This window comes from Hylobates moloch, unplaced genomic scaffold (genome assembly GCF_009828535.3).
Source record: "Hylobates moloch isolate HMO894 unplaced genomic scaffold, HMol_V3 SCAFFOLD_1, whole genome shotgun sequence".
In the NCBI taxonomy this organism is placed as follows: Eukaryota; Metazoa; Chordata; class Mammalia; order Primates; family Hylobatidae; genus Hylobates; species Hylobates moloch.
The window spans coordinates 147210952-147231577 of record NW_026652276.1 but is presented as its reverse complement, the minus strand read 5'-3'; the positions used below and the strand labels follow the sequence as shown (position 1 = coordinate 147231577).

At 37.9% G+C, this 20626-nt stretch overlaps 1 protein-coding gene across 1 annotated transcript in view; it reads left to right on the top strand.

The window, feature by feature from the left end:
• The window catches only part of DNAH11 (dynein axonemal heavy chain 11), a 363007-nt gene that overhangs the window by 300983 nt on the left and 41398 nt on the right, over positions 1 to 20626 (top strand). Inside the window, exons 67-70 of the mRNA XM_058446556.1 lie at positions 6342 to 6506; positions 8199 to 8339; positions 15730 to 15900; positions 18435 to 18557. Coding sequence (XP_058302539.1) covers positions 6342 to 6506; positions 8199 to 8339; positions 15730 to 15900; positions 18435 to 18557 — 600 coding nt within the window. The remainder of the gene's footprint in view (positions 1 to 6341; positions 6507 to 8198; positions 8340 to 15729; positions 15901 to 18434; positions 18558 to 20626) is intronic.

Sequence of the window (20626 nt, the reverse complement as noted above, 5' to 3'; positions counted from 1 at the left end):
GGATTTTCCACATAGATTATCATGTTATGCGTGAACAAAGACAATTTTTTGTTCTTCCTTCCCATTCCATATACCTTTTATTTCTTTTTCCTGTCTTAATGTATTAGTTAGGACTTCTAGTACAACTTTGAATAGGAGTGGAACCTTGCCTCATTCCTGATCTTAGGGCAAAAGCATCTAGCTTCTCACCATTAAGTACAATGTTAGCTATGATTCTCTTCTTTTAGATCTTCTTTATCAAGTTAAGAAAGTTCCCCTCTATTTCTAATTTGCTGAGAGTTTTTAATCATTAAATTACTGTTAAATTTTATCAAATGTTTTTTCTGCATCTACTGATATGACTACATTTTTCTTCTTTAGCTTGTTATATATCATTACTTCGCTTTTGAACCAGACTTGCATACCTGGAATAAATCCCACTTGGTCGTGGTGTTTAATTATTTTTGTACATTGTTGGATTTGATTTGCTAATTTTTTGAGGATGTTCACAACTATGCTCATTAGAGATACTGGTCTATAGTTTTTTTGTTTTTTTCCTGTAATGGGTTTATCTGGTTTTGGTCTTAGGGTAATGCTTGCCTTATGGAATGAGATAGGAAATGTTCCCTCTGCTTCTATTTTCTAGAAAAAATGTAGAGAATTGATACTATTTCTCCCTTAACTCTTTTCTTCCAGTGAAATCATCTGGGCCTGGTGCTTTCTGTTTTGAAAGGTTATTAGTTATTGAGTTAATTTATTTAATGCATATAGGTCTTTTCAGATTATGTATGTATTTTTGGTAGATTCTGCCCTCCAAAAGTATCAACTCACTTCATGTAAGTTATCAAATTTGTAAACATATAATGGTTTATAAGATTATTTTATTATCCTTTAATATTCATGGAATTGGTATTTATGCCCCTCTTTCATTTCTCATACTAGTAATTGGTGCCTTCTCTTGTCTCTTGGCTAGTCTGGCTAGAGAATTATAAATTCTATTGATCCTTTCAAATAATCAGCTTTGGATTTTATTGATTTTCTCTATTGATTTTCTGGTTAAAATGTTACTGACTTCTGCTCTGATTTTTATTATGTATTCATAAGCTTGCTTTAGGTTCACATTGCTCCTTTATCTCATTTTCTAAGGTAAAAGCTTAGATAAATACCTTTAGGTTTTCTTCTCTACTTTTCTAATTTGTGTATTCAATGCTATAAATTTCCCTTTAACCACTGCTTTTGCTGCATCTCACAAATTTTGATATGTTGTATTTTTGTTTGCATTTATGTCAAAATATTTTTAAGTTTCTCTTGAGACTTCTTCTTTGACCCATGTGTTATTTTAAACTGTGTTGTTTAAGCTCCAAATGTTTTTGAATTTTAAGCTTTCTGTTACTGATTTCTTATTTAATTTTGTTGTGGTCTGGAACATACTTTGTATGATTTCTATTCTTTTAAACCTTTTTGGTGTGTTGCTTGGTCCATCTTGGCAAATGTTCCATGTGAGCTTGAGAAAAATGTATATTATTCTGTAAGTGGATGAAGTAGTCTGTCAGTGACATTCGATCCAGTTGATTGATGATGTTGCACAGTTCAGCTATAACCTTGCTGATTTTTTGCCTGCTGGATCTGTCAATTATGATATAAGGGTTTTGAATTGTCCGGCTATAATCGTGGACTTGTTTATTTCTCCTTGCAGTTCTTGGTTTTTGCCTTGTGTATTTTGACACTCCATTATTAGGTGCATACACATTAAAGATTGTTATGCTTTCGGCTGGGTGCGGTGGCTCACACCTGTAATCCCAGCACTTTGGGAGGCCGAGAGGGGCGGATCACGAGGTCAGGGGATCGAGACCATCCTGGCTAACATGGTGAAACCCAGTCTCTACTAAAAACACACAAAAAAATTAGCTGGGTGTGGTGGCGGGTGCCTGTAGTCCCAGCTACTCGGGAGGCTGAGGCAGGATAATGGCGTGAACCCGGGAGGCGGAGCTTGCAGTGAGCCGAGATTGTGCCACTGCACTCCAGCCTGGGTGACAGAGTGAGACTCTGTCTCAAAAAAAAAAAAAAAATTATTATGCTTTCAGGGAGAGTAGACCCTTTTATTATGTAATGCACTTCTTTGTTCTCACTAATTTTTCTTATTCTGATAACTACTTTGTCTTAATATAGCCACCCTAGCTTTCTTTCGATTAGTGTTAGCATGGTATATCTTTCTCCATCTCTCTCTCTCTCTCTCTGTCTCTACTTTTAATTTTTATATTTAAAGTGGGTTTTATAGACAGTAGATAGGTCTTGTTTTTTATCTACTATGTCAATATAATTCACATTTAAAAAGATTGTTGCTATAATTAGATCAATATCTACCATATTTTTATTGGTTTTTATTCATCATACTTGTTTCTCACTAGTTTTGTTTGTCTTTTTCTCCTCTTCTGCCATCTTTGGTTTTAATTGAGCACTTTCTATGATTCCAGTGTCTTCTGTCTTAGCTATATATATTGTGTGCTCGCTCTCTCTCTCTCTCTATATATATATATAGCTGTAATATTTATATATTACAATATAATGTACGTATTTTGTATTTATAATAATTTTTCTTTTCCTTTCTCTTCTGCCTTCTTTGGTTTTAAGCATTTTGTATGATTCCAGTGTCTCTTCTCTCTTAGCAAAATATATTGCTATATATAAGTACAATATAAATTGTATTTCTTTTAAAAAAATTTTTAGTAGTTACCTTAGCATTTGCAATGTACATTTACAACTAATCTAACTCCATTTTCTTTTTTCTTTTTTTTCTTTTTTTCTGAGATGAAGTTTCACTCTTGTTGCCCAGGCTGGAGTGCAATGGCACAATCTCGGCTCACTGCAACCTCTGCCTCCCGGGTTCAAACAATTCTCCTGCCTCAGCCTCCCGAGTAGCTGGAATTACAGGCATGCACCACCATGCCCAGCTAATTTTGTATTTTTAGTAGAGATGGGATTTCGCCATGTTGGTCAGGCTAGTCTCAAACTCCTGACCTCAGGTGTTCCACCTGCCTCGGCCTCCCAAAGTGCTGGGATTACAGGCATGAGCCACCGTGCCCAGCCTCTAACTCCATTTTCAAATAACACTACTGCCTCATTGGTAATGCAGTTATCTTTTAATAGACTATTCTCATTTCCTCCCTCTCATCCTTTATAACATTGCTGTCATTCATTTCATTTATCCATAAGTTATAATCACTGACTATATTGCTGTTATTACTGTTTTGAACAGACAGCTCAATTAGTAAACTAACAGATTTTATCTTCATTTACTCCTCCTCTAATATTCTTTCATTCTTTACATAGATGTGAGTTTCTGACCTATATCATTTTTCTTCTCTATGAGGAAATTTCTTTTTAACATTTCTGGTAAGGCAGGTCTACTGACAACAAAATCCCTCAGTCTTCTTGGTCTAAGAAAGCTTTTATTACGCTTTACTTTTGAAGGATAATTTTATAAGATACAAAATTATTTGTTGATTTTTTTTTCCTTAAACATTTTAAATATTTTACTCAACTCTCCTTTTTGCATAGTTTCTCAAGAGAAGTTCCATGTAATTCTTAACCTTGTTCCTTCATAGGTGAGGTAATTTATTTCCTGTGGACTCTTTCAAGATTTTGTCTTTGTCTTTGATATTATGTACTTTGAATATGAAATGACTAGGAGTTGATTTTTTGGGATTTATCCTGCTTAATGTGCTATGGGTGTCCTGGATCTGTGGTTTGGTATCTTTCATTAATTTTGAAGAATTTTTAGCTACCATTATTTCCAATCTTTCTTCTGCTCATTTTTTTCTTTCTTCTCCTTGTAAGCATCTCACAGTTCTTGGATATTCTTTCCTTTTTAATTTTTATTCTTTTTTTTTCAAGTATCTACTGACATATGTCTAAGCATACTGATTCTTGTCACTGTGTCTAGTTTACTCATGAGCCCATCAAAAACATTCTTCAGCCGGGCACGGTGGTTCACGCATGTAATCCCAGCACTTTGGGAGGCCAAGGCAGGCGGATCACAAGGTCAGGAGATCGAGACCATCCTGGCTAACACAGTGAAACCCCACCTCTACTAAAAATACAAAATATTAGCCGGGCGTGGTGGCGGGCGCCTGTAGTCCCAGCTACTCGGGAGACTGAGGCAGGAGAATGGCGTGAACCCGGGAGGCGGAGCTTGTAGTGAGGCGAGATGGTGCCACTGCACTCCAGCCTGGGCAACAGACGAGACTCTGTCTCAAAAAAAAAAAAAAAAAAAAAAAAAATTCTTCATTTTTGTTGCATTGTTTTTTATTTCTAGCATTTCCTTTTCATTCTTTGAGTTTCTATCTTTACTTATATTGCCCATGTGGTCTTGCATGGTGTTCACTTTTCCATTAAACCCGTTAGCACATTAAGTAGTTATTTTTAACTCCCAGTCTGATAATTCCAAAATTTCTGCCACATCTGAGTTGTTCTGAGGTTTGCGTTCTGTCTTCTTCTTTTTTTTTTTTTTTTTTTTTTTTTTGCCTCTAAGTATACCTTGTACTTATTTTTTGAAAACCAGACATGATGTATTAGATAACTGTCACAAAAGTAAATAGCGGTTTAGTGTGAGGTTTTATATTGCTGAGGCTAGGAGTTAAGGCTGTGTTTCATGTTCATTGTAGCTTCAGTTTTACCTGGTGTCCTTGTTTTTGTCTCCCTTGTTGTCTTTAGGTTTCCCTAAAAACTGATTTTTAAATAGAATCTGTGCTTTGCAAATCTCTCAGTTATAATCCACTGATATTATACTGGAGTCTGTCAATGTGTTGGTAAGGTATTATGGAGGGGAAGCATTCTTTTGTCTTATCATTAAATCTCAGGGTTTTTTAGGAGCCCTGAATCACTGGGATATGACCTTCAGAAGAGTTACCTAGCCTTTTTTAAAGGACAGGAAGTCTGCCCTTCCCCAGTGATATGGTTTGGCTACGACACCACCCAAATCTCATCTTGAATTGTAGTTCCTATAATTCCCGTATGTTGTGGCAGGGACCCAGTGGGAGGTAACTGAATCATGGGGTTGGTTTCCTCCATGCTGTTCTTGTGATAGTGAGTGAGTTCTCATAAGATCTGATGGTTTTATAAGGGGCTTTTCCCCCTTTGCTGGGCACTTCTTTCTGCTGCCGCCAAGGAAAGAAGGACATGTTTGCTTCCCTTCCGCCATGATTATAAGTTTCCTGATGCCTCCCCAGCTATACAGAGCTATGAGTCAATTAAATCTCTTTTCTTTATAAATTACCCAGTCTCAGGAAGTCCTTTATCGCAACTTGAGAACAGGCTAATACATCCAGGTCGTATTAGGCACTGGCCAAGTAGTTTCCCTTGTGGGCAGGCTTTTGTTAAGGAGAACAGAAAGTTCTGGACATATTTAAAATGGTTACTTTCCCTCTGAGCTTGTGTCATAACGGTTACTTTTCCCATCCTTAGCCCAGAGCTGGTGTAGATTTTATCTGACCTTCACTGTAAGAACCTGATGGCGTTTCCTGGAGGTAAAACTCAAAGAAGTGTAGAGACTACGAAGACTGGGCCCCCCTGAAGTTTTAACTCAAGCTCTACCTTCAGCAATTAGCCAATTACATATCAGTGTTCCCGAGAAGCTGTGATTTTCTGTGTTTGCCTGTTTTTAGGATGGCAATTTGCCCTGTGACCTCTGTTCTCTGATGTATGTAAGAGGAATTGTTGATGAGTTTTTTTTCCTATTTTGAGAACGGAAATGAGACTTCTAAGCCTTTATATGTCTGAGCAGAAACCAGAAGTTTCTGATGTTTTCTTAAACAGATTCTTCCTGTGGTTCATGATGTTAAATTATCGTAAGTGCTTATACTCTGCGCCCTGGAGTGCAACTAGATCTTAACATACCTTCTGAAGTTTTTTTAAAGAATTTGTAAAAATTATGATTGGTAAAGTTTTGATGTTAAGGGTGTTTTATTATATACTGATTTCATGAAATTTGTGGTTAAGGAAACTCTAGTTTAAAAACATGTACTTGTCCAGGCGCAGTGGCTCACGCCTGTAATGCCAGCACTTTGGGAGGCCAAGGTGGGTGGATCATTTGAAGTCAGGAGTTCGAGACCAGCTTGACCAACATGGTGAAACCCCGTCTCTACTAAAATACAAAAAAACAGCTGGATGTGGTGGCAGGCACCTGTAATCTCAGCTACTCAGGAGGCTGAGGCAGGAGAATCGCTTGAACCCAGGAGGCGGACGTCACAGTGAGCCAAGATCATACCACTGTACTCCAGCCTGGGCGACAGAGCAAGACTTCCTCTCAGAAAAAAAAAAAGTACTTAACCACCATTTCCCACACTTTTCTTGGTTTTTATTAGTTGGTATTGACAAAGCACCAAAATGATTTTAAAATTGAGCTCAAGTATCTGGAAGATGATCTCCTTTTGCGCCTTTCTGCGGCAGAGGGAAGCTTTCTGGATGACACCAAACTGGTAGAGAGATTGGAGGCAACAAAGGCCACCGCGGCAGAGATAGAGCACAAGGTAGGAAGGGCAGAGGATGCCTGGCAGATTCTGATGGTCTGTTTGAATGAGACACATGGGGTGGGCAATGTAATCAGACTTGGTAATTCCTCTAAGAGGACCAGCCTGTGGAATTCAGGTGATTTAATAAGGTGCAATTGGACTGTGTGGGATTGTAAATGGAGATGGAGATGGAGATGGTTGAATGTGTGCTTCTCCTAATTCCATAGAGATCTCATTCAAATTAGACACTGTCCGGCTATTATTTTTCCTGGGTGACCAAATGTGAAGAAAGCTGAGGCCTGCTCACTTCTATGGCTGAAAATCTGAAAAGCCTTAGCATCCGGCTCTTCCAAACTCGTATCCTACAGTTTCTCTGCAGGTTCTCCAAGCTGTTGGACATTTTAAAGAAATTCTTAGAGTGAAAGTTTTGTTTACAGGCCTGCCGTGGCAGGATACTGAGCAAAGGATAATCTCCTGCTGTACTCAAATGCACTATTCACCCCAGGAAAAATGACATTTCCCAAAAGCCAGTAGAAATTTTTATTAAATAGGCTTCCTGCTAATGTCCAGCATGGGTCCCAATATGCCTTATGTGTGATGTGCACTTTGGACTTTCACAAATGACCATTAACCCTTAAAATTCCATTGTTTCGGTGTGAATTAGACCCTTATTTGCTTTCTGGAATATCCTTATTACTAAGTAATCTATTAATTACCCAGCAGAAGCTGCGTCACTACACATCCTTTATATTTGTCTTAAATTGAGTGAGGAAATGGAATCTCAAATTACTCTATCTTTTCAAGTAAGTGAGTATTAGATGGCTCCTGAGATGGTAAAGTTAGAACAATTAAGTAAATTAACGTAGCTTTGAAGTTAACTTCTAATTGTCTCTTAAAATGTGTCTTCCTATCTTCTTAATATATCACCATGTAGTGACTTCCTTCTCTGCCCTACATTTTATTTCCTTTTATACACAAATATTATGAGTCAACTCTATAGAGAAGGTTGGGGAAAATACTGTATCCTATGGGACCAGCAGTAGTCCTAGATAGAAGAAATAGATATTTGAGCCTTGGGTAAAACTGATATGTTGGTTGATGGTGATGGTGGTTTTTCTTTTTTAATTATCTCTCTGAATGTACCCAGAGGCTAATACATAAAGATAAAGTAAATGGAAATATATGGACATATGGATGATCCAGTGCAAAGTTAGAATTAGGCATGAGAGTCTTTATATTAAGGTTTTTTAGTAAGCATTGTTACTGGATATATTATTGACCTTGAATGCTTTTGTATGCTTTGTTGCCTAATAAAGTTATTGGCGCTGAATTGACCCAGCATACTTTTAAGAGCCATCCCTGGGAGGTGATATAGCTGGGTTATTAAGCCTTGAAAGAGAGAGGGGAGGCAGGAAGGTGACATTACTCAGAAACAAATTCTGTAGAACTGAAAACAACCAGGTTTGTTTAATCTCTAACCTAGAAAACCACTAGAGTTATGTCCATTCTCACTGAAACTCAGTTTATTAAAAAATTATTTTAAAATATGAATGTAATCATTTTAGAAAAGCTCGAGCCCATGGATGCCATGCATGTTATCTATTTTAATACTCATAATTTTTCATTTCGGGTACGTCCTTCCATTCCTTGGATATGTGTAGAGAATATGAAGAGTAAATAAGTTACTTATTTTGTTTGATCCCACCATAGGTGATTGAAGCCAAAGAAAATGAAAGAAAAATCAATGAGGCCCGAGAATGTTACAGACCAGTGGCAGCAAGAGCATCTCTTCTTTATTTTGTTATTAATGACCTCCAAAAAATCAACCCCCTCTACCAATTCTCTTTGAAGGTAATGCTGAATGAGCTAAGAAATATGGAAAACTTGAGGAGTTCAATTTGTTTCTGGAAAATTCGAGTTTATTTTATTATTGATAATAATAATAACTATTATTACTGTTATTGAGACAGAGTCTCACTCTGTAGCCCAGGCTGGAGTGCAGTGGCATGATCATTGCAACCTCTGCCTCCCATATTCAAGCAATTCTCATGCCTCGGTCACCTGAGTAGCTGGGACTACATGAGTGCACCACCACGCCTGGCTACTTTTTGTATTTTTAGTAGAGACAGGGTTTCGCCACGTTGTCCAGGATGGTCTCGAACTCCTGACCTCAGATGATCCCCCCTCCTTGGCCTCCTAGAGTGCTGAGAGTATAGGTGTGAACCACCGCGCACAGCCAGAATGTATTTTTAAGCCATCAGTGTACCCAGTAAGGAGTAATGAGGATCTGGTTAACAAAATAACAAAAGCAAAATTCTTATTCTCAGGAATTTTCATTTATAATTTTCAGTAAGGCTTTGAGGTAATTAAACTATGTATACAGCATCATATTATATTGGTGTATTGCTCTTGAGCAGACTCTTAATTTTTTTTTTTTTTTTTTTTTTTTGAGACGGAGTCTCCCTCTGTCGCCCAGGCTGGAGTGCAGTGGCGTGATCTTGGCTCACTGCAAGCTCCACCTTCCGGGTTCACGCCATTCTCCTGCCTCAGCCTCCCTAGTAGCTGGGACTACAGGCGCCTGCCACCATGCCTGGCTAATTTTTTGTATTTTTAGAAGAGATGGGGTTTCACCGTGTTAGCCAGAATGGTCTCGATCTCCTGATCTCGTGATCCGCCCGCCTCAGCCTCCCAAACTGTTGGGATTACAGGCGTGAGCCACTGCGCCTGGCCAGCAGACTCTTAAATTTAAGGGAATTTTCCTTGAGGCTCCTATTTTGTCTTTGTGAAAATATGTCTTGGAAAGAGAATGCTCATATTTCTTTGCTAAACAAAGAAAAATAATAAGAACAACTATTTATTAAGTCACTATTACATGCAAGGCATATTTATACTTTGGCTTATTCTTTATCCCTATTACATCTCAATAAAGGATATAATATCCCCATTTAAAAAATAAGGATGACATTTTCAAACTTTAAATAAATTGCCCAAGAATTTACATTTGTTATTGTTAAGAGCCAGCATTTCAACCTGTAACTGTTTCCAAAGCCCATGCTCCATACCTTGTACCATGCTGCTGCCTGCTGGGCAGTGCTCATTCATTCTGTTCATCTGTTCATCCGTTTTTAGACAAATGTTCATTGTGATCAATCATCATGTCAGATGCTTGTCACTTGAGTGTATGGCTTTGGAAAAAACGTAAGGGTGGAGGTATATCTATATGTAGATACATATAGATGTATATGTACACATAGATATAGTTCCACCTTTATGAACATACATCTGTTTATAAAAGTAGAAAGTATTGTAAGACAGAATGATAGAGGCGGAGAGGCTGCTTAACTGGGGGCTCAGGGAAGGCCTCCCAGAGGAAGTAACATTTATTTCTGAAGGATAAGTAGGACTTAGCTATGTAAAGAGCGTTTGGAGAAAACAGGAATGTGTGAGATGAAGGAATTCAGGGATTCCAGGTAGTTAGTGAATTTCTGTGGCTGCAGGGTAATGAGCAAGGGGAAAGGTAGCAAGAAATGAATCTAGAGAGGTGGAAAAGACTTAATAACACAGAGTTTTGTAGACCACAGTGTGTGGAATTTGGGGATTATATTCTGTGTGCAACAAGAAGCCATTGGAAGATTTCAAGCAGATAACTGATGTGAGGACAAAAGACTCAGAGATACGTGAACAGACCTGAGATATGATTTGAAGCTGGAATCATTGGCTCTTGGAGATGGACTGGTTATGGGCAATAATAAAGAGGAAAGGATCAAGCATAACTAGCAGGTTTCCTAACAGTACAGAACTAGTATGCAAAACTTTTAACAAGCACAGTATGGTTGGAGTTTGAAAGTAACCATGTGAGAGGAGAAGAGTAAAACTAAATCATCAGTGTCAGCCCAGTATTACCCAAATTCCAAAACTACACTAAAGCATTACAATAAAAGAAAAATACTGGGCAGTCCCCCTTGTAAACATTGTTGGTAAACTCCTCCAGAAAATGTTGGCAAATTGAATCCAACCATATATAAAAAGCACAATGTATTATGACCAAATGGAATGTATGTCAAGAATCAAATTGGTTTAACATTCAAAAATCACGAAGTGTAATTAATCAGTTAACATAATAAAAGAAGAAAAAGCTCATTTGGTCGTTTCAATTGATGCAAAGAACTTGAAAAATTTCAACAAATGAGTTAAAAAAAAAAAAACAACCAACTCTCAACTAATGAATAGATGGTAACTTCTCAACATGATAAAATGCATCTAGAAAAAATCTACACCTAACGTTATACTTAATGTTGAAAATGGAATGCTTTTCCCTAAAATCAGGAACAAGACAAGGATATCTTTCTCTCAGCACATCTATTCAACGCTGCACTGGAAGTTATAGTCGGTACAGTAAGACAATAGAAGGCAAGAGATTTAAAAGAAGAAGAAAAACTCTGTTTCTTCACAGATGACCTGATTATGTATATAGAAAATCCCAAGAAACCCACCAAAACCCTGCCAGGACTAAGAAGTGAATTTTTAGCAAGGTTGCAGGATATAAGGTTGATATACAATGTATCTGGTATTTCTATACATGAGAAACAAGTGGAAAATAAAATCAGTATCTTAGCACTATTTACAGTGGCTTCCAAAGCCATGAAACTTTTTAGGAATAATTTTAATAAAATATATGCAAGGTTTGTATTCTAAAAACTACAAAATATTGTTGAGAAAAATTAAAGAAGGCCTAACTAAATAGGTGCACCATGTTTATCATTTGGAATGCTCAATATTGTTAAGATATCAGTTCGCTCCAAACTGATCTATAGATTCAATTCAGTCCCAGTCAAAACACCAGAAGGCATTTCCTTTTTCCTTTTGGTAGAAATTGGCAAGCTTATCCTGAAAATTTGTGTGAAAATTCAAAGGACTTAAAATAGCTAAACAATTTTGAAAAAGAAAAAAAACAGTGTTGGAAGACTTACAATTTCTGATTTTAAGACTTACATCTACACGAATCAAGATGTTGTGGTATTGGCCTGAAGAAACACGCATAGATCTGTGGAACAGATTGGAGAATCCAGAAGTACACCCACAAATGCATGGTCAATTGATTTTCAGTAGGGGTGCCAAGACAATTCAATGAGGAAAGGATAGTTTTTACAACAAATGGTGCTGGAACAATTGGATATCCACATGACATAAATTAAACCTCAAACTATTACACTATATAAAAAAATTCAAAATGAATTTATTAAGCTATACATTTTCTAGGAAAAAAATAAGAGAGGGCTTTGGGTTAGGCAAAGGTTTCTTAGGACACAATAGAAAATAAAAACTTAATAAATTGAACCTTATCAAGCTTAAAAGTTTATGGTTTTCAAAAGATATGAAGATGAAAAGGTAGGCCACAGACAAGCAAAGACAATATTCTCAATACATGTATATAAAACAAAGAATTTGTATCAGGACATAAAAAGAACTTGTACAACTCAGTAATAAGAGTTGAACAGACATATAATAACACATATGAATTATCCACGAGCACATAAAAAATGCTCATCAGGCATCAGAAAAATGCAAAATAAAAGCAGAATGAGGTCTTATTCTATGTCCCACAGAATGGCTAAAGTTTTAGAAGACTGTTAATAGCAAGTGTAACACAGATACGGTACTACAACTCTCTCACATTGCTGGAAGGAATGCAATAAACCATTTTGGAAAAGAGTTTGGCAGTTTCTTATAAATACACAGTTAACAAAATATGATCTCACACTTTTACTCCAGGCATTTACCTAAGAGAAATAAAAATGTATGCCTTCAAAAAGCTTAACAAATGTTCATAGACACTTTATTCATAAAAGCCAAAGTCTAAAAACAATCCAAAGGATAGACACATTAATAGTCATGCAGATTGTGCATGTTCCCACAGTGGGCTATTACTCAAAACATAAAGTTATGAATTGTTGGTACACACAACAACATGGGTATGTCACCGAGACATTATGTTGAAAAGAAGCAGCCAGATACCAAGGAGTATATACCATATGATGCTATTTATGTGAAATTATAGAAAAGGCAAAATTATTCTACAGTGACAGAGGCAGGTCAGTAATTGACTGGGGCTGGGGATGGTGGTGGGAATTGGCTGTAAATAGGCACATGAGACCTTTTTCTGGTGATGTAAGTAGAAAGGTTCTTTATCTTGATTGCTACAGTTATTATTAGAATATATCTATTTGTCAAGACTCATCAAACTGTATATATAATAGGCACATTTTATTGTATGTAAACGAAAAACTGATTTTAAAAAAGTGTAAATATCAGGTTAGTACAGATTGAGCATCCTAATCCAAAAAGCAGAATGCTCCAAAATCTGTAACTTTTTGAATGCTGACAAGACGCCCCAAGTGGAAAATTCTACACCTGACCTCATGTACTTTATGCAAAAAATTGTTTAAAATATTGTATAAAATTAACTTCAGGCTATATGTATAAGGTGCATATGAGACATACATGAATTTTGTTTTTTCATTTTGTTTTGTTTTTTGAGATGGAGTCTTACTCTGTCACCCAGACTGGAATGTAGTGGTGCGATCTCGGCTCACTGCAACCTCCACCTCCCGGGTTGAAGCGATTCTCCTGTCCCAGCCCCTCAAGTAACTGGGACTACAGGTACCCACCGCCATGCCTGGCTAAATTTTGTATTTTTGGTAGAGATGGGATTTCACCATGTTGGCCAGGCTGGTCTCAAACTCCTGAACTCAGGTGATCCACCTGCCTCAGCCTCCCAAAGTGCTGGGATTACAGGCATGAGCCACAAGCCCAACCTATAAATGCTTTTGTGTTTAAACTTGGGTTCTATCCCCAAGATATCTCATTATGTATTTGCAAATATTCAAAAATCTGAAAAAATCCAAAATCTGAAACACTTCTGGCCCCAAGCATTTCAGATAAGACATATTCAAGCTGTACATCGTTAATGCCTTCTTACCAGTGTTTACTGTATATATCTGTCATTGTAGGATTTTACTTTCACTCAAATATACATACTTCAAGGTGAATTAATCTGTGATCTCTGGTCCCTGTCATCCAAAAATAAATAAATAGATATTTTTATATTGATAGCTATTTATATATATAGATATATTTTTCAAATTTATATTTATATAGAGAGATATAGCAATTCATACAACACCATTATCACCAAGGCATGAATGAGAGTAATAAATATCAAGAGTGATCTTTAAAGGAAGAAGAGGTGACCAAAGGGCATCCTGAAAGTACATGGGAACAACAACAACAACAAAACACAGCAAATAACCAGATTTTAAAATAAGGACATAAGTGGACATTTCTCCAAAGATGTTATAAAAATGATCAACAGCCTGGGCAACACAGAGAAACCCTGTCTCTACAAAAAAATTCAAAAATTAGCCAAGTGTGATGACACATGCCTGTGGTCTCAGCTACCCAAGAGGCTGAGGTGGGAGGATTGCTTAGGACCAGGAGGTTGAGGCTGCAGTGAGCCATGATCACTCCACTGCACTCCAGGCTGGATGACAGAATGAAAGTTTGTCTCCAACAAAAAAGGCCAAAAACATATGAAAAAATACTCAACATTACCAATTTTTAGGGAGATGCAAATCAAAACCACAATGAGATATCACCTCACACCCATTAGAATGGCTACTATCAAAAAAAAAGATAACAAGTGTTGGTAATGATGTGGAGAAATTGGAATCTTTTGGTGGGGGTGCAAAATGGCACAGCCACTATGGAAAACAGTGTAGCAATTCCTCAGAAAAATTACAAATAGAATTACCATATGATCAAGCAATTCCACTTCTAGTTATTTATTCAAAAGAATCAAAAGAGTGTCTCTGGGAGATATCCAAATACCCAAATTCAGAGTAGCATTATTTACAATAGCCAAAAGGTGGAAGCAACCCAGATGTCCATCAGTGGATGAATAGATTAATCAAATGTTGTATATCCATGCAGTTGAATATTCTTTTGCCTTAGAAATGAATAAATTTCTCATACATGCTACAACATGGATGAACCTTGATATTATCCTAACTCACATGAGCCAGTCACAGTAAGCCTGTGAGTCTCCTTATATGAGTGTATTAGTCTGTTTTCACACTGCTGATAAAGACATACCCAAGAGACTGGGTGATTTATAAAGAAAAAGAGGTTTAATGGAGTCACAGTTCCACATGGCTGGGGAGGCCTCAAAATCATGGCGGAGGGCAAAAGGCACTTCTTACATGGCAGCAGGCCAGACAGAATGAGAGCCAAGTGAAAGAGATTTCCTCTCATAAAACCATCGGATCCCATGAGACTTATTCACTACCACCAGAACAGTATGGGAGAAACTGCCCCCATGATTCAGTTATCTCCCACCACGTCCCTCCCACAACACATGGGAATTATGGGAGCTATAATTCAAGATGAGATTTGGGTGGGGACACAGCCAAACCACATCAGTGAGGTACCTATAATAGCCAAACTCATAGAAACAGAAAGTAGAATAAAGGTGGTTGCCAGGGATGCGGGGAAGGGAGAATATACAGTTGTTTAATGGGTACAGAGCTTCAGTTTTGCAACATGAAAAAGCTCTGGCATCCTAGTGACACTGGATTTAGCTTTTCTTGTTCCTCTTTGGGAGCAATTTGTGTTAGTATGGACTGCCACATGTAATTTTTAAATTGGGCTCATCACATTGTGTTGTATTTTTGTAATCTTACGTGAAGAGAATCTGTACTGCAAGTAAAACCTACTCCCCCAAAAACGTATGCCCTTGAATCTGTATTAAACAGTATAATTTATGTTCATGAAAAAAAATTCCACATTTCTTGTGGTTACACAAGAATGTGACTGTACTTAACACTACTGAACTGAATGTATGTACACTTAAAATTGTTAAGATGGTAACTTTTATGTGTATCCTACCACAATTAAATATTAAAATATTATTTTAAGTACATGGGCAGAAGGAGAGAAAATGATGCAATTCAGTTGCTTGGAAGGAGATTGAATGGATTTCATGGAATCATATTCATAATAACAGTAATGACAGCAAACATTTAATGAGCATGTACCATGTGCCAGAAACTATAATCCTCCTAAAAATTTTGCCTCATTCCCACTCCCCGTAGATAAACCTTAAACCATTGCCCTGTGTATCTGGGGCTAGCTAGACATCCAGGCACCAATTATCACATTCTAATGGTCACATTAAATTTCCCAGGCTTTTAACGTGCTGTTCCACAGAGCGATCGAGCAGGCTGACAAGGTGGAAGACGTGCAGGGACGCATCTCTGTCCTGATGGAGAGCATCACCCACGCTGTCTTCCTCTACACCAGCCAGGCGCTGTTTGAGAAGGACAAGCTCACCTTCCTGTCCCAGATGGCTTTTCAGGTAAGGAGATCAGTTACTTGAAAAAGGATCCCCAGAACCAAAGGCAGATGCCTCTGTTTATTATATATTTTATTTCTGCTGAAGCAAAATATAATAGACCCTTTTTTTTTTTTTTTTTTTTGGAAGCCCTTGGTGGCATGAGGGGAATTTGCTTCCCACAGGGAACTTGGGCATGTGACAGTCTTCTCCTAGGTCCCAGTGCTTTGGTTTGGGGAGTGGGGCCGGGGGGGTGGGTATACACATTACGCTCCTACCACAGCGGTCACCCTGAAAAACATTCATGATACATTCTTCTCACCTTCTCGGGTCCTGTAAAGAAACTTCCAGGCACTACCAGGAAGGTTCTTTGAGATGAGGGTTATGAGTCCAGATCTGAGTGGAGCTGAGCTCCTTACAAAACAGTGACTGGGTTCGTCCATGTTGTCACAAATGACTGAATTTTCCTTTTTTTCCATTGTGTGTAATTAATAATGTATATTTTTAAATTGCTAAAGGAGTAGATTTTAAATCTCATCACAAAAAATAAGTATGTGAGGTGATGGATATATGAATTAGCTTAATTTAACCATTCTACAATATAAACGTGTATCAAAGCATCACACTGTACCACTTAAATATATATAATTATTATTTGTCAATTAAAATTAAGAAAATGACAGCAGTGACTAGGTAAAGAGAGCTCCAGGTTTCTTACCCACACCTTCGGTGAAACCTGCTTCCTTTTTTTTTTTCCTTTTTCACATGCATTTCTATGAAAGACTTTGTTTAAATAAAAGTGTTCATGGCCGGGCGCGGTGGCTCACGCCTGTAATCCCAGCACTTTGGGAGGCCGAGGCTGGTGGATCACCAGGTCAGGAGATTGAGAGCATCCTGGCTAACGTGGTGAAACCCTGTCTCTACTAAAAATACAAAATATTAGCCAAGTGTGGTGGCAAGCGCCTGTAGTCCCAGCTACTTGGGAAGCTGAGGCAGGAGAATGGCACGAACCTGGGAGGCAGAGCTTGCAGTGAGCTGAGATCGCGCCACTGCACTCCAGCCTGGGCAACAGAGCAAGACTCCGTCTCAAAAAAAAAAAAAAAAAAAAAAAAAAAAGTGTTCGTGATAAGAAAAAAGAAACCCTGGCAGACCACATTCCTAGATAAAATAAGCAGATTGTCCTTTTATCAGCCAGTTTGCTTTATGTCTTTTTCTATCCAAATATTAAGGAAAGGTCTATGTCTTACCTATTCTGTGTGTGCCAAAGAAGGCACTTTATACACATCTGCAGCTAATGATGAACTATGTATGTAATAAACAGGAGTAAGGCATTACACAATGAAATACTTGTTTTTTTGTTTGTTTGTTTTGAGACGGAGTCTCGCTGTGTCGCCAGTCTGGGGTGCAGTGGTGCTATCTCAGCTTACTGCAACCTTTGCCTCCGAGGTTCAAGCGATTCTTCTGCCTCAGCCTCCCGAGTAGCTGGGACTTCAGGCGTGCACCACCACACCCAGCTAATTTTTGTATTTGTAGTAGAGACGGGGTTTCACCATGTTGGCCAGGATGGTCTTGATCTCTTGACCTCATGATCTGCCCACCTCTGCCTCCCAAAGTGCTGGGATTACAGGCATGAAATACTTGTTTTGTATGTACTGCTCATTAATAGAAAAAGACCAGGGAAGATAATACATGAAATGAACATCTATTTAAAACTTCCCCTTGGAAGCCATACCTATATCATAATCTCAAGTCCTGACAATCTGTATAAATCAAAGTTTCATAACTATATGGATAATTACTTGTTTGTTGAAATAAACTCAAGTAAAAATAATATCGAATAAAATATTTTAATGCATGTTATCAGTCATAACACCTTTTGAAAATATCTGGAATTTTAAGATAATATAAAGCTCAAAAATTTTACCTGTTTAGCTTTGTGGGGTGTTATGGTTTTTATATGGAAATTAGGAATACTTCATTTGTACTCTCCAAAATATACTATGGATTTTTTTATCAGTTCTGTGACCAGAATGTCTAAAGTTTATTCCACTTCACAATGTGTTTAGTTGTACCTATAAAAGGTTTTCTCATTCTTCTCAATATAATCTTACATATTAAAAAATCCTTCATGTACCTTGTAGTTTATTGAATAACTACTATACCAGAATTAACTAATAATACTGGTTCTACCTTCTGTTTAGTAATTTAATCCATTGTCACTTGAGGTTTTCTCATTTTGTATAAATGTTAAGATAAGTTTGATCTAATAATACACTTAATACAAATGCATATTTTAAATATGTTGCTAATAGTGATAGGTGTTAGAATAGGAATAAATCAGCCTTCATAATTATTTTCTGTTAGACTTCTGATCATGGTTTTGAGATCATTGACATAATCTAAGATTCCCTATTTCAGCAATAGAACAGATATCAATTGGAGTTCCCAGTAGATATGGTTCTGCCTACTCAGTCATGTCTGTTAAATGTGTGACTACTTCCTGTGTCATGATTTTGATGTAAACCAAATAATCCTTTTCAATTTTGTCTACTCTCAAGATTTTGTTGAGAAAGAAAGAGATAGACCCCCTTGAATTGGATTTCCTGCTTCGATTCACAGTTGAACACACTCATCTGAGTCCCATTGACTTCCTAACTTCTCAGTCATGGAGTGCTATCAAGGTATGTTAGGAATACAGTTTCTCAATTTCTGGATCTTATTTAAAATATTAGCTCTCTCCACTGTCGAAATGTAAACATTAAAGAATACAGGTGATGTATTAAGCACCATTTCAGTTGTAGAAATGCACTATATAATGTGATGTTATTAATCTTTGTATTATTCAATTGGTTAATTTCTTATTTAGATGTAAAGGAGCTTTTGGCTTATGTATGGGTGGAAAAGTTAATAAATATGTACAATCTGTCAGGACCTTTGATAAAAGCCAAGTGACACAAATGAATATTTTTTTAAATTTCCTTAAATCTACTTTGTTGGCCGGGCGCGGTGGCTCAAGCCTGTAATCCCAGCACTTTGGGAGGCCGAGGCGGGCGGATCACGAGGTCAGGAGATCGAGACCATCCTGGCTAACACGGTGAAAACCCGTCTCTACTAAAAATACAAAAAAATTAGCTGGGCGTGTTGGCGGGCGCCTGTAGTCCCAGCTACTCGGGAGGCTGAGGCAGGAGAATGGCGTGAACCCGGGAGGCGGAGCTTGCAGTGAGCCGAGATCGCGCCACTGCACTCCAGCCTGGGGGACAGAGAAAGACTCCATCTCAAAAAAAATAAAAATAAAAATCTACTTTGTTTTTTTTGTTGTTTTTTTTTTTTTTTTTTTTTTTTGAGACGGAGTCTCGCTCTGTCGCCCAGGCTGGAGTGCAGTGGCGCGATCTCGGCTCACTGCAAGCTCCGCCTCCCGGGTTCACGCCATTCTCCTGCCTCAGCCTCTCCGAGTAGCTGGGACTACAGGCGCCCGCCACCACGCCCTGCTAATTTTTTGTATTTTTAGTAGAGACGGGGTTTCACCGTGGTCTCGATCTCCTGACCTCGTGATCCGCCCGCCTCGGCCTCCCAAAGTGCTGGGATTACAAGCGTGAGCCACGGCGCCCGGCCTTTGTTTTCTTTTTAAATCGTTTTGCCGTTTTTCTAAATAGTTCTTTAAATTACACCACAATAGAGTCGTTTATTCTCATTGTAAAATGTTTAAGCAAAACAGAATATTTTAGAGAAAAAAGTGTCAGTTGCCTTAAACTTCAATTATCAATCCTCATTGCATTTTTCTGTCAAAGGCCCTATTGTTAGAAGTTAATTCTTCCAGGATCTGGAGTATCTTAATGATGTTCAACATATGCTAAGCTTTGCCCTACTCTTTTTTCTAAGAAGGAAAGATTTCTGTGCATTGAAAATAACTGTTACCTCTTATTTTTATATATGTTCAGCTTTTTAAAGTAGTATTTGTAATTAGATTGTAACTTTAGAATTCAAAATTCAAGCTCAAATGTGTATCAGTCAGGGTCTTAACAGGAAACAGATGGCACATTCAAAAGGGTGATGAAGAAAGGTTAACCAAGAGTCTATTTTCATAGTATTGGCAAGAAGGATTAGGAAATCAACCAGGGGATGGGGAAGGAAAAAGGAGGAAAAGGACAGTTACTAGAACTACCAAGAAATGAAGTTATGGGAGAGAGCCAACCGTAGAGGATCTGTGGCCTGTGGCAGAGAAACATAGTCCCTGCCAAACCACATTCCCGCGAGAAAAGCTGGAGTAGAAATGTTTCCAGAAAGGGGTCCTGATCCAGACCCCAAGAGAGGTTCTTGGATCTCGTGCAAGAAAGAATTCAGGGTCAATCCGTAAAGCGAAAGCAAGTTTATTAATAAAGGAATAAAGAATGGCTACTCCATAGGGAGAGTAGCCCTGAGGGGTGCTGGTTGCCCATTTTTATGGTTATTTCTTGACGATATGCTAAACAAAGGGTGGATTATTCATTATCTCCCCTTTTTAGACTATATAGGGTAACTTCCTGACGTCACCATGGCATTTGTAAACTGTCATGGCACTGGTGCAGTGTAGCAGTGAGGACAACCAGAGGTCACCCTCATCACCATCTTGGTTTTGTTGAGTTTTAGCCAGTTGCCTTACTGCAAGCTGTTTTATCTTTATGACCTGTATCTTGTGCCAACTTCCTATCTCATCCTGTGACTTAGAATTCTTAACCTCCTAGGAATGCAGCCCAGCAGGTCTCAGCCTCAA